A 13,329-nucleotide genomic window follows, 5' to 3' on the forward strand; every position below is an offset into this window, starting at 1 on the left:
CTAACATAAAATAATCCTCTTGGTAATGAAAAGTATATAGTGCTATAGCAGCACAGGACTGCACAGAGCAGCAAGTAAGGAATTCTATATGCAACAAAGAAAACACTAGGTATAAAACACCCACGCTGCTCTTCGCTAGCACTATAGTTATGATATGCTTACTCCCACCCACTAACAACGTTGTGCCATTTGCTCAGCACTGACACAGAAGGTAAAGCACCATCTCTGAAATCAGTGATATTCCTGACTGCGTCTCCTTTGTTGTTTTGAAGCTTGTCATTTAAATTTCAATTCAGCCAGGTAATGCTTTGTTTGAGATTTGATGGGAATGCAGCATGATTTACATGTATTAAACTTGCAGGTCTGAAGCAGTGCCCTAAAATTAGAGACTCTTGTCAGCGATAATCACCATAACCATTCCTTTTGCATTGTATATTCACAAGATTGTTTCTATGACAATACCTTTAGGAGGGTGATATGAAAACATGGAAATCTAATCCCATTAGAGAAGATCTGAAGGTAGTTAAGGACACAAACTTTGCAATTACATCTTTGAAAAGGCATACACTGCTACTATTAATATGAGTTCATACTAATTTGAATCAAATGCACGGGCTATTAATTTACATCTACTTAAAACCAGGATATAAAGCACATGAGAAGATACTGTTTTAAAAGTGTTTATTTTTTAAGATACGACAATTTTTGTCTTTTATAAAAACACTAGAGTATCTGGGCAACTTACAATCCAAAAATGAGAACAACCCCTTCCCTATTACTAACCCACAGTTGCAATTCAAGTAAGTTCACAACATTTCTTGAACACAGAATGGTTTTTATTTACAGATCCACAGCTAAGTACCAAAACATCTTTCAATAAACCAATTAGCTCCCAAGTTTCAGCAAGATCATTCTCACAGTGATCAGTCCAGCTCTAGCAACAAGCTCCTTCCAGCTGGAGAAGACATTTCCACTCAAGCATGGCAAACAACTCTCCCGTATCACCACATCAGCAAGCCACAGTGCAGTGCACTGCCAAATACAGTGGTGCCCCAGAACCCTCAAAAGCACCCCACTCATTTCTGCTCCTGGTGGTGTTGCATACTCCTAGCTATGGTAGCACTGCAATGGCAATTATCTCTGCAAATCTTTTTCCTCTCGCTTCCTCCTCATATCCCAACTATCCCTGAAGCAGAAGGAGCAGCATGAGGCCCTGAGCATATTCCAAGATTAAGCACAAAAACTCACAAATTAAGAGCATTTTAGCTACACATTGCTAGCTAGGTTAGCAGTTCTGCCTCATGTAGAGATTCTTTTTGTTTGCAAAATGATGTTTGTTAGCAAAATCAATTATCTGCATCCATCTAAAACTTACTTTTAAGAAGGATGTTTTTCTATAAAAGATGCCTCTGCTAACATACAAATGTCACTGAATCAAAAATAAAAAGCATATCCTATCTAACAAGAGATAAGCAAGGAAAGCAAAGCTTTTCAGGGAAAAAAATTAGGACGGTGAATATAGACAAAGAATTTGAGATAACTATAAGCAGTCATTTTCATGGACTCTGGCTTTACACTTTTTCATTACACAGAAACTAGATGATGCATTTAAAATGCAGTATGTCAACTACTATAGGGCTAACAGGCATTTGAGCTATTTCATATGTGCATCAATCAATTAAAAAGAGTGAATATTTTAGAAAATCACCATGTGTCAGTCTCAAAAGTATAATTACTTTGCTTTCCTCATTTTTTCCTCCAATTTTTTTTTCTTTTTAGACAGCAATGAATAGAATGAATATGTGAAAATAAGAATGCTGCAACATTTAATAACAGCAGGAAATTTGCTTTCTAAGCAACTACACTGCTTAAAACAATGACATTTCAACAGTAAGCTTTCAAGTTTCATTTTGTTCTCTCAGACAAGATGTGAAAACCCCACAAATACCAAAAAATATCAAAAGAAGGCATTTTAAAGATGAGCAAAACTTGCTCTTCTTCTAAAACTTAACAAACAATATATATTTAAAATTACATATAAGGATATTTTAGCTAAACCAGCTACTAAAACAAGCAATCAGTCATGACCGAACTTGAAGTTTTCTAATTCTCAGAAATAGCCTTGCTAAAGTCCCTGATGTTATGACTTCAAGTAGCATTGTATTTTGCAGCTGGTCATCTTAACAAGATGGCACAAGACTGACACCTTGTGAAAAAAAATAAATCAGACCTGGTTAACAGGAAAAAAAAAAATCAACTATCTGACCCCAGAGACTATAGAATACTTTTTCCTATGATATTTTTAACAGAAGAAATACCTCTGATTTATCTACTCACAAGAAAAATAATAGATAAAAAACCATTTCAGCATGCACATACTGCTTATGGTGTAAAATTCATGCTAATTTTGAACGAACACATGCTACCGAAGAACTTAAAATGAATGCAATACAGAACGCTCACAACACAATACAGTTCACAGCATATAGGATTATCAAACAAACTCTATCTTTCCAAATAACCACCTATTTTTAACTAAAAGAAAAAAACCACAATGTGTTCAATTATTTGTCTTTTTTTTTCCACTTCAAAACAATTCAGCCATGCTGTGGTCGTTCAGCTCTCTATTTTTATTATTCTGACAGTTATTGAAAAATCATCATCATCTTTCTGTCTGAGGAAAAACAACCTGAGATTTTATTTTTAAACAGCCATTACAAAAATGTTAGCTAGCTTTTTTTGTTTTCATCTTGGACATTTCAACAAATTAGTGTGATTCTTTTCTAAATGGATAGCTGATTAATCAAATTTACAATAAATTAATTAATGCTGTTGTAAGTAATTTCATTAACAAATGACACCTGCTAAGGAATTAACCTGAAGTAAGCAATTATGGTTCTACTGAAACTAGAAGACTGTAGCAACATAAACCAGGATAAACACAGTCCTTTCTGCCTGTCTTTAAGATGAATAGCTAATAAATTACAGACAACTACAAAGGAAATGTTTCAGGATTATAAAGTATGTTTAACTAATTCTTATATCTAGATTTAAACAGTGCTACTGATATTTGTAAATTTCTAAGAGATGTTGACGGAATTTGAGACCTTTCTTTATGACTAATTACGATATAATTACAATCATCTTGATTTCTGAGACTGAATCAGGCTAACATTGAATATTACCTGCAAACTCCCTGTGGTTCATAGCTTTACTCTAAAATTCTCCTTTCAAGGTTTAGTAATTCGTGGACTTCCCTCTTTAATTTAAACATATCAACTCAGCCTGCTTTTAAATTAGCGAGATACATTGAAAATAACGGTACTCAAATTAAAATGTGTAAGTATACTGATAAATCCTGTAATAAAATATTATGCCATCTTATAATATTGGTTACAAAAACCTCAACAGTTCACAAACATCTCTCTTTCTAGTGTCTTGTGATGTGGAGCTCATCAGAAGAAATGCATTAAAATGGTACGTATTTAAACTCAGTTCTTTTCACTTGAAATATGAGTGCTATCTCTGTTAAGAATAAGTAGGAAGCATATTTCTTAACAGGGCTGATAATCAAAGGCATTCAAATAATAAACATGCTGGGCAAAACAAAACACCTGTGGACTATGTAAGCACAGGAATTTTTGCATCTCATCAAGCAAAACGAACACCTGCTCCCCTACATAAAGCCAAAAAGACCCCAGATCTAGAAGACAATTCAGAATTCTACCCAGAGCCCCATTCCTTCCCATATTACCATTTTAACTCAGTACTAAAATTTGAGGATACAAATGAAGTAGTACAAAACCATGCATATGCTCTTTACCTTGTTTAGGTTTTTACTAGCATGGTATACAAAAACAAAACTGGAAGCAGAAGGCATGTGAGACTTCCCCCCAAATCTGTCATACTAAAATCACAACAGAAGACAACATCCTGGACTCTGCAAGAACTACATTAGATACTTGAAAAGCAACCCATTTTGGGTTTCTCTTGCCACTTCAACATATGTAAGTAAATAGGGAGTAATAGAAAATGGCTTTCCCTATTGTACACACATTACCAACAAATCACCATACTGGCAACAGGACAAGACGCAAACATCTTAAATTCAATACAAATAAACCTACTCATTGAAGAGTAGCTTTAAAGTTTCCTTAGAAGAAACACAGTTGCAAAAACATTGGACAGGAGAATCTGAGTTAACCACACTCTTCATAGTGTTAGGACAGGGAAGAGATTAGAGCCAGGACACTGATCTGCATACAGTAAAAGAAAAATAACAGTACCAATGTGAGTAATAACTCCACAGTACTGACCTTTTGAGAAACACTTCCATTTCAGAGTAACTGGAGTGGCAGTAATATGGTATGTTTGCATAGACTTGGCTGCAGTATTTTCATTACAGAATAAGAAAGAACTTAAAGATGCTACACAGTATGTGAAGTTTTGGATTCTCCCCCCCCGCCACATAATTTACTTATATTTATAAAACTGCTTAATAGTTAACTTCAAGCAATCAAATATTTTTGAGTCTAATTAAAGTAATTTACTGACAGGAACTATTACAGCCTTCTTTTATTCTGATGATAATGCACTAGATGCTTTTAAAAATATACACACATTGTATTTTACCTTTATAAAACAAAATATATACTCCCTAGTTCCATTAGATTTGTATATATATGAAAAACATTTAAAAGAACAATTCAGTAATGCCATTAGTTTTTCTTTAAGATTACATGTCAAAGATCTTCGAAACACTCAGTTCAACTTGGGAGTGCACTCATACCCTACTTCAATACAAACCTGTGAACACAGAACCTCAGGACATAAAAGCCTGATTATTTAAAAGGGTATTCATTAGACTGCATTCCACTGCGTAAATACACGTTTCAGTCTGACATACATAAATTACTCCCCTTCTAATAGGTCACATTATCAACTGCAATTTATCTTTTGTTGTACAATAACATTCATTCCCCCAAAGAAGGTACATGCACAGAGCCTCCACTGTATTTTCTAAATATCAGTTTGAAATAAAATTTTCAAAATGCTCTCATGATTTAAGAGCTTACATTCTGTTTGCAAAACTAATGTAAGCATTTATTGACAAAAAAATCATGAAAATTCAGTGGGATGTAGGAGGTTTTGAAAACATTATACTTTAGTAGTAGGTTCATACCTTGACCGCTAGCAAACCTACACAGAAGTGGCCTGATCCAAGGAGTAAATATGCACCCAGCGTTAACAAAAAGGTTAAACACTGAAATACTTTGTTTTAAAGAGAAACCTCTGAAACATACTTAGAAGCTGCCATACCTTCAAGGGCATGTTATATAATATTTTATTATAATGAAAAATTACTGTAAACATCTGCCTTACTTCACATTAATTACAGAAAGGTGTTCTCAAATTTCCCCTCATGTTGTATTTGTTAATTCCAGGAGCTCATAAATTCAGTATATGGAGTATCTTCACATTACAACATTATCAGATCTCACATTCAGTTGCAAGAATATAAGCAGCTTACTTCCCCAATTCCAACTGGGGAAGAAAGTCCTTACATAATGCAAAACATATTGCTTCATTCCAGGGTCCACAGTCCTGAAACAGAACTGGGTTCTTTCTCCTAAGGGTATGAAAGTATCAAAAAAAAAAAAAAGTCACCACATAAACCTCTGGATTTCATCACTATTTGGCCATTGGAATGTTCTGTTTAGAAAAAGATAAAAAGTTACAGCATTCACAACAATATAAAAAGCCAGCTCCAGAAGTTGTCTATATAGAGATGGAAACGGAATATTGAGCCTATATATTAAGAATGGCAAAATAAAGTAACGAAATTCTAGCAATTTTTGAGGAACCGTGACTGCTAATAAACATACAAAATACATTAAGATCCAGAATACTGATTTTGATTTCAGTGTATCAGTGAAACTCCAGCCAGCAAATATATAGACTGGAACTAATACATATTTTACAAGCTCGTGTCTTTGGAAGACTTTTCTCCAGACATAGAACGTATAATGTCTGTTATCCGCTAGTAAATACTTATGAACATAAGTAAATTTCCAGATCAGGAATAAACAGATGACAGCGATTAAGCTGTACTGCACAGGGTGCTTTCGTAATGACAGAAGGAATTTCCTGATTTTAGTAGGGGTCAATAAATGAGGGAATGAAAAAAAAACAGTAAAGGACAGAAAATAGAACAATTGAGGAAAGTGCAAACAGGCTTCATGGCTACTTCTGTCACCAACAACTATTCCACCGTTGATGAAGACAAAAACAAAGAACACAGTTACTAATACGATGTATGGCCAAGTCAGCGCAGTAAGTGTAACTAAGTTTTTAGGTGATATGAGATATTCAACAAGAAACTGAAATATTCTGATCAAATCTGCAAATGATCCTTTCCTGGAAGAAATCTTTTCATCTTTCTTTTTCTGTAACTCTGTCTTCCAGGCTTCATTTAGCCTCTCTGCAACAACATTTCCAGCACAAAAAACTGTCCACACAATATTCGTCTGACGAAACATGAAGCCACAAAATCCAAGGAGAGCTGAAGTTTTATGGTTACCATAAAGGCACATTAAATAGGCAAAGAGAGTAAAAAATACTGATCCTGGGTCCGTATAATAAAGGAATGTAAAAAAGTAAAGGGTGGGAAACATTGCAAGAGTTAACGTAGACAAGATTCTCTGGAAACCAGACACAGCCTAGAGAAGAAGCAGAAAAATGTGGTTAGCAATGTCCAGTAAAAATAAAATAAAAAACCTAAATAAAGAGTATCATTCTTGAGAATTCCATTAACACCATGTAACATCTCTTACGCTCTTTGGTTCCATTAGTGCACAAGCATGCATGCTGCATTTTTGTTAACCTCCTGCTATGCCAATACAGACTGTTGGACTACACAATGTTAAAATACAAATTGAAGTACAGAACATTATTGCAGGCAAGTTAAAAATATGGCAATGAAAATACACTAACTTCTTTCATATGTCAGGTGTTCACATATTTGTGGCATTAAAATCATTGTGGGAGTATAATTGCACCCATACCTAGGATAAAAAAGCTGCACTAATGGGAAGAAGAAAAGAAAAAACCAAACCGGTTTTATGCCCCTGCAATCTCATCATCAGACTCTGTGAGACAGCAGAACACATCATTCTGTGCTTCTAATTTTGCTTCTTTTGAACCCAGACCACAGAGTGGCCAGTTCCAACTTTCTAATCTTTGGTCAGCTTTTATTTTTTATCTTCATTATAATTCATGAGTTAGAAAAGAAACTCTAAAGAAGGTAGGAGACCATGCAGTTAAAAACTCCTCCCAATTATCCCACGTACTACATGATGCAACGCAATTCACAACATTAAAAAATGTTGCATGACGTTTCTCAATGATGTAGCATGGGGCAAAACAGCCAGTCACCACCTTACAGAAAAGAGGAACAGAGAAAATGCTGAGTTCAAAGAAATGCCAACAATACAACTACATTTTCTAATGCTTAGACTACTGTCATGAAACCTTTTGTTTTCTTATAATTGTATTTCCACCTCCAAGCATAAAATTAAAAGTGTTCTGACAGTGGAAACAATTTACTGAATTTGACCCAATTCTGTATAGTCTTATCATGTGCTTAAACATGAACAGTCTCCAATAAGAAAATACACCAGAAGAAATTTTCTTTATAGTAAAGGAATCCTTCAGTTATTGCGAAACAGGAAAAAATGTTCTTATGGTTCAAAGTGAAACTAAACAACTTTACTAAGGTGAAAGGTTTTGAATAGGCCATTAACCACTGAAACAATTTACCTACTGCAGTGTTGGATTCTCCACCACTTTAAATATACAATATTCTTGTATCCAAGTTGAACTGTGATGGTCTGGATGGGTAGACTACTAGACAGGTAAAAACTGGCTGTATGGTAACTGGTCACACACTACCCAAAGGAGAGTAATAACCAGAGCATCACAGGGATTTATACTGGGACCTCTCCTGTTTAACATCTTTATCAATGACAGCGAGAGTACACTCTCATCAAGTCTGCAGATGACACTAAAGTGGTGGGACCAGGCAATATGCTAAATAGCAGAGCTGCCATCTAGAGTGACCTAGACAGGGTGGAGGAATGGGGCAACAGAACTGCTATGCAATTCAAAAAGGACAAATGCAAATGCCTGCACCTGGAAAGGAAGAAATCTCCAATGATACAGGCTGGACATGGAGTAGCTGAGGATCTGCTGCTCTGTGGAGAGGGACCTGCGGGTCTTGGCATACAGTGAGGTGATCATGAGCCGGCAGCTCGCCCTGGCACTAAGGGACTGCAACAGTCTTCCAGGCAGCATTAACAAGAGCATAGCAGCAGATCAAGGGAAGCGAGTATCCCTCTTTACTCTATTTGTTAGGTTGTACCTAGAATACCATGTCCAATTTTGTGCCCTGTGATACATAAAAAGCACTAGTGAACTGGAGCAATGGCAGAGGGCCACGAAGACAGGTGGGGGCTGAAGCACCTGCCCTGAGAGGAGGGGCTGAGGGAGCTCGCCTTGTTCAGTCTGGAAAATAGATGGCTTGTGGGGACCGAACAGGAGCCTACCAGTATCTCTGAAAATATCAACAGGTAAAGGGAGCCAGGCTCCTCAAAGTGGTACATGATGGGAGGACAAGAGACAACAAGCATAAACTGAAATGAGAGGTTCCAACTGGATGCAAGAATAACCTTTTTCACCATGAGGCTAGTCAGTCATGGAGCAGGTTGCCCCCAGAGGTTGTGCAGTCACTCTGTCCTTGGAGAGTTTTCCAGGCCCCAGTCCTGAGCAACCTGATCTGATCTCAGGGCTGGCCTGCTTTGGGCTGGAAGGTGGACCTCCTAAGGTCCCTTCCAACCTGAATCATTCTTCAATTCTTCCCAACTTGAATTATTCTCCGGTTCTAAATACTGATGTCAAACATGGTATCTTTCTAAAGAACAGATTTTAGTTTAAACACAGTTCACAGGGCTTGACTCAGGATTCAGTGGTTGAAGTTTGGTGGAAAGTCTTTAAGTAATTCCAACTAGATGAGTATTCAGACCTTGGGATAGTAAGTCTATACACATACTAAGTTTAAGTTTTATTTCAGTGTGACTACTTTTAGTTATGCACAAGAGTAAATTTTCAGAGGACTGCACTGTGGGAGAAAAAAAATATATCTTTTTTTTTTAAGAGAAAAGGAATGTGCCTCCTTGGCCAAACTGGTAGTAGTAGAGGACAGCTCAGATAGGTAGTGAAGTGAACATACAGAGTCATCAAAACTGCTTGTATGAGCGCATAAAATTATTCTACTTTGACTGTACCTTATTCTTCTGATGGATCTTGAATAGAAGTAAATACAGTAAGTAGAAGTTCCCAGCACTGAAAAGGAGGTTAATAAACCTGAGCATTCCTGCAGAGCACACCACGCTTCCCGTCCACCCGAAGAGCCACGCTGTGGGCTTCACTACGCCCACCGAGACCAGGTACAAGCCCGGCAGCGTGGTGATCATGGGGTCCCACTGGAAAGCGGAGAGAGACAGAGGGTTACGGACCGGAGACACACAACAGGTTACGACAGACCATTCCCACCCATGGCCCATTTTGTTAGCTTGGATGTTCAGCGAATTTCTGGCATCATTAGACTGAAATTTTTGAACACCTTGTCTCCTGCCTGGCGCCCTACCGCACCACCAAATAACAGAAAGCAGAAACCGGCGTTTGGACAGCAATGACCACAAATCATTCTCTTTCCAAAGCGCCCACGGTACGTTTATAGAAATCATCGCTCCTGACTGGCAAACGCGCAGCACCTGGAGGAAGCGGCCGTGGCAGTAGGCCTGCGCCTGGGGGACGTGGAAGGCTTCGTCCATGTAGGGCCCGCGCTGGCGGCGGTTGATCGCCGCGAAGAGCAGGCACGACAGCAGGAAGGAGCCGCTCATGGCGGCGGAGAAGCCGTAGGCCTCGGCCCGCTCCATCCCGCCGCCGCCGCCGCGCTGGCCGGGAAGGGGCCGCCCTTCCGGGGAGGGCTGGGCGCGGGGAGGAGGGGCCTGGCGGCGTGGGGCCGCGGCCGAGGCGCTTGGCGGGCGGCGGTGAGGGCCGGGGGGTACGGCGGCGGCGGCCGGAGCTGGCCGGGAGGGCGGGCGGGAGGAGCCAGGCGCCGGCGGCGGTTCCCGTCGGTGCGGCCGCTGCCGGGCGGGAAGGGGTGAGGAGAGCGGCGGTGGGGCGGGCGGGAGGTGCGGCCTGCCTCCGGCTGTGGAGGCCGCATGTGGGGGGTTTCCCGTCTGGGAAGCGTGGAAAACCATACATGAACGGCTGTGTGTTATTAAAATTGTGTTCTGTACGAGACAAGAGTGTGTCCGTCCTTGTGTGACCGTTACTCTGGCAAACGCCGTAGGGCCGGTGCTGCCGAGCGCTCCCGGGGCCGGTCTGCGCCATCGGTGAGAGATGGATTTCACGCATCAGCTGGAGCTGTTCCCCGGCTGCAGCGTGACTCTCCTCCTCTTCAACCACGTGAAAAATGCCGCTGCTCTAAGAAAAAAAGCCATGGAAGGATCCATTGAAGGGGCATTAATAAACCCCGCGCTGGTGAGTGGGTGCCTGTGTCCTCCCGTTTGTACCGCGTTACCGTTTGAAGGGCATGTGGGCAGCCCTTCTCGGTGGGAGCTCTGTGAAAAATGTTTGTAATCGCTGGCAGGCGTTGCTGTACGCGCACTTCGCTTTCTCTGCGCAAATGCCCCGCCTTTGATTTCGTTACAGTGTAACGGTTCATCTGTGTAAAAGAAAGAGCTGTGGCAGGATTGGCCAAAACAACTGTCGTCTTGATTCACTTCACATCCTGCTTGGTGGAGCTATTTAAATCTACTTGTGTCTGCAAAATGTAGTAGTAATTGCTTAATGCTGTGAAAAAGCTACTATTTGGAGCCTTTGTTCACATTAAAACCCATAACTAGTTTCTGAATCTCGACTTTTTTTGTTAGAATTAGCAAAGCAATAGCTAGGGAACAGAGAAAAAACTCTAATCTGGCAGTTTACTGACAGATTTATTAATGTGATTTTTTTTCAGAAGATTTCAGTAACCTGATTGAGAGAGTGTAATACTTTTTTTTAATGTCAGGTATTACCCCACGCAGGAAATAATCACATTGACTTTGGAAGAGCAAGAATTGCTAAAATAACTAGCAGAACACTGTTTTGCTCACTTCTACAATTGCAGACTTAGGCTATCAAAATTAAGTGGTCAGGATTTTTTCAGAGTTCAAAATAGTATGTTAAATTTCTGTTTAACTTCTGTTGTGTTTTACAGATTGTAGATCCTTTTCAAATTCTTGTGGCAGCCAACAAAGCAGTTCATCTACACAAGATAGGTAAAATGAAGACCAGAACTCTCTATGCAGAAATTATTTTCAGCCTTTCACCAAACAACAATGTAAGATTTACTGAACAAATGTCTTTTTTTTTTTTTTTCCAGAGAAGCTTGCTAAGGTCCATGCAGCCAAACTAAATATATGTATTGACTTACCTGTTTACCTCACTACTGATAGAAGTTACTGGTATTTTTAAAAACACTAATATGTTGTTATCTCTTGTAGCTTGTCAGAATTCCATTAATGTAAAATGTGTGTCAGTTTATACTGTTGGTTTATTTGACCCAGTAACTGAAAAGGTTGCTTATATATAGTGAGAAAGTGACTCATAATATTCTGGTATTTTTCATCTTTTCTTAGATTTCAGATGCATTTAAAAAGTTTGGCATTTCAGACGGTGACACAGCAGTACTCATTGTTCTGGTTGTGGACAGAGAAAAAACTGTAAATCTGGAAGATATAGCATCTCAGGTAGAAGGCCAGCAGGTTTCTCTAGATGAACTCCCCCAACTAACAGACACTGCCAAAGTTAAAAAGGTATGCAGCCAAAAGAGATGACTGGCGTAGAGAAAAGCGGTAGTTGATTTAATTGACTGATTAAATATCAGTGGACATAATTAAGTTAGTGTCTGTATTTCTTTAGTACAGCAGGAAACTTGTTTTAAGAGAACCTTGATTATTTATTTCTTATATTTTTTTTACCTGAAAAGTTGTCACCCTGACATCACAAGTTTTAAGTCTCCTGATTCTTAACATTATTGGGAAATTGAAACATAAAAATAAATTCCAGATTGCTGCCTACCATTTAGGCGCTTTTGCTTCCTGTTTTCTTGGGCAAATATCCATTTAATTAAAAATACATTTTCAGTCCTGAACAGTTTCACAATCTTAAGCACGTAAATAGTCCCAGCATGGGCGGCTAAAATAAAAATGTGTTGATTAGCTGCTAGGAGCTGTGTTAGGGCATGTGTGCTCTTAAACAGATTACCATATGCTAGGTAGGTATCTTGAAGCATGTGTTTCACTCAATAAAATTCAAGTAACTTAAATCATCTTGATCATGTCTCATCAAAGTAATGATGGGAGACATTTGAATAGAACTGGACAAATCATAGCACGTAACATGTGGAGCTAAAAGTGCTGCTCTCATTCAGTTTCTTAGCTTTCCTTTATGTCTTGCAGTTTCATAATTTGTTTGGTTCCTCAGTCCCAATTTTGTCTGGCAGTCACGACAAGATAGGAGTTTCCAATGTAAAAAGTGTGAGAGGGGGGAAATATTTTCTTCTGTACATATTTTTAGAAGATATGTGATCAATTTTTTTCTTTCTTATACAGCTTTTGTGTTTTTCTTGTTCTTTTTTACTGCAGATGTACAAAGTAACTCCGCAAGAAGAAAAAATCGGCACCTTATTGGATAGTATTGTTTGCAGAATGTCAGCAAAAGATGTTTTATGAAAATGTGAAAATAAATAATTTTTAAAGGAAAAAGAGGGCTTTTTAAGATGTAAAAACACTTCATCGCAATTCATCCTGCATTTCAGAGAAAGTGGTGTAGTACTGAGTAGTTTCATGACATCTGAGCTTTAACCATAAATGAGCAAGCCTGGATATGGGGGTAATCTGAGGTGTGTTCTAAGCACAGAGAGTAATTCTGCTGATTAAAGCAGAATTGCCATTGGTATTTCTGTCCGTTTTCTGAACAAGAAAAAAAAATCACTTTTGTCAGTACCTTAAGTTGATCATAAACAGAAGGCTTGGAAATCTGTACTTACTCTTCTCTTTCATCAAATGTTTTGCTAGTCCCAGATAGGAGTCAAACATTGTAAACAATTTTTATTAACCCTCCCCTGATATGTTTTCTTTTGGCACACCTGATGGATGATAGCCTTTTAACGATACTACTGCCGGAAAAGATGTCTCTGGCACGAAGTATTGCTGATGGACT

At 38.7% G+C, this 13,329-nt stretch overlaps 2 protein-coding genes across 2 annotated transcripts; one reads left to right on the forward strand and one right to left on the reverse strand.

Moving 5' to 3' along the window:
• Positions 1 to 666: 666 nt before the first annotated feature.
• ALG10 (ALG10 alpha-1,2-glucosyltransferase) lies at positions 667 to 10,058 on the reverse strand. Its single transcript, XM_074870031.1, has 3 exons — positions 9,831 to 10,058; positions 9,342 to 9,539; positions 667 to 6,719 (listed from the first exon to the last, which is right to left on the reverse strand). The coding sequence occupies exons 1-3, from the start codon at positions 9,993 to 9,995 to the stop codon at positions 5,664 to 5,666; spliced, it is 1,419 nt and encodes a 472-aa protein (XP_074726132.1). The 5' UTR covers positions 9,996 to 10,058; the 3' UTR covers positions 667 to 5,663.
• Positions 10,047 to 12,872, forward strand: TPRKB (TP53RK binding protein). Its single transcript, XM_074870032.1, has 5 exons — positions 10,047 to 10,109; positions 10,415 to 10,605; positions 11,324 to 11,446; positions 11,745 to 11,921; positions 12,753 to 12,872. The coding sequence occupies exons 2-5, from the start codon at positions 10,465 to 10,467 to the stop codon at positions 12,837 to 12,839; spliced, it is 528 nt and encodes a 175-aa protein (XP_074726133.1). The 5' UTR covers positions 10,047 to 10,109; positions 10,415 to 10,464; the 3' UTR covers positions 12,840 to 12,872.
• The last annotated feature ends 457 nt before the right edge of the window (positions 12,873 to 13,329 follow it).

Source organism: Strix uralensis, chromosome 5, assembly GCF_047716275.1.
Source record: "Strix uralensis isolate ZFMK-TIS-50842 chromosome 5, bStrUra1, whole genome shotgun sequence".
NCBI classification, from domain to species: domain Eukaryota; kingdom Metazoa; phylum Chordata; class Aves; order Strigiformes; family Strigidae; genus Strix; species Strix uralensis.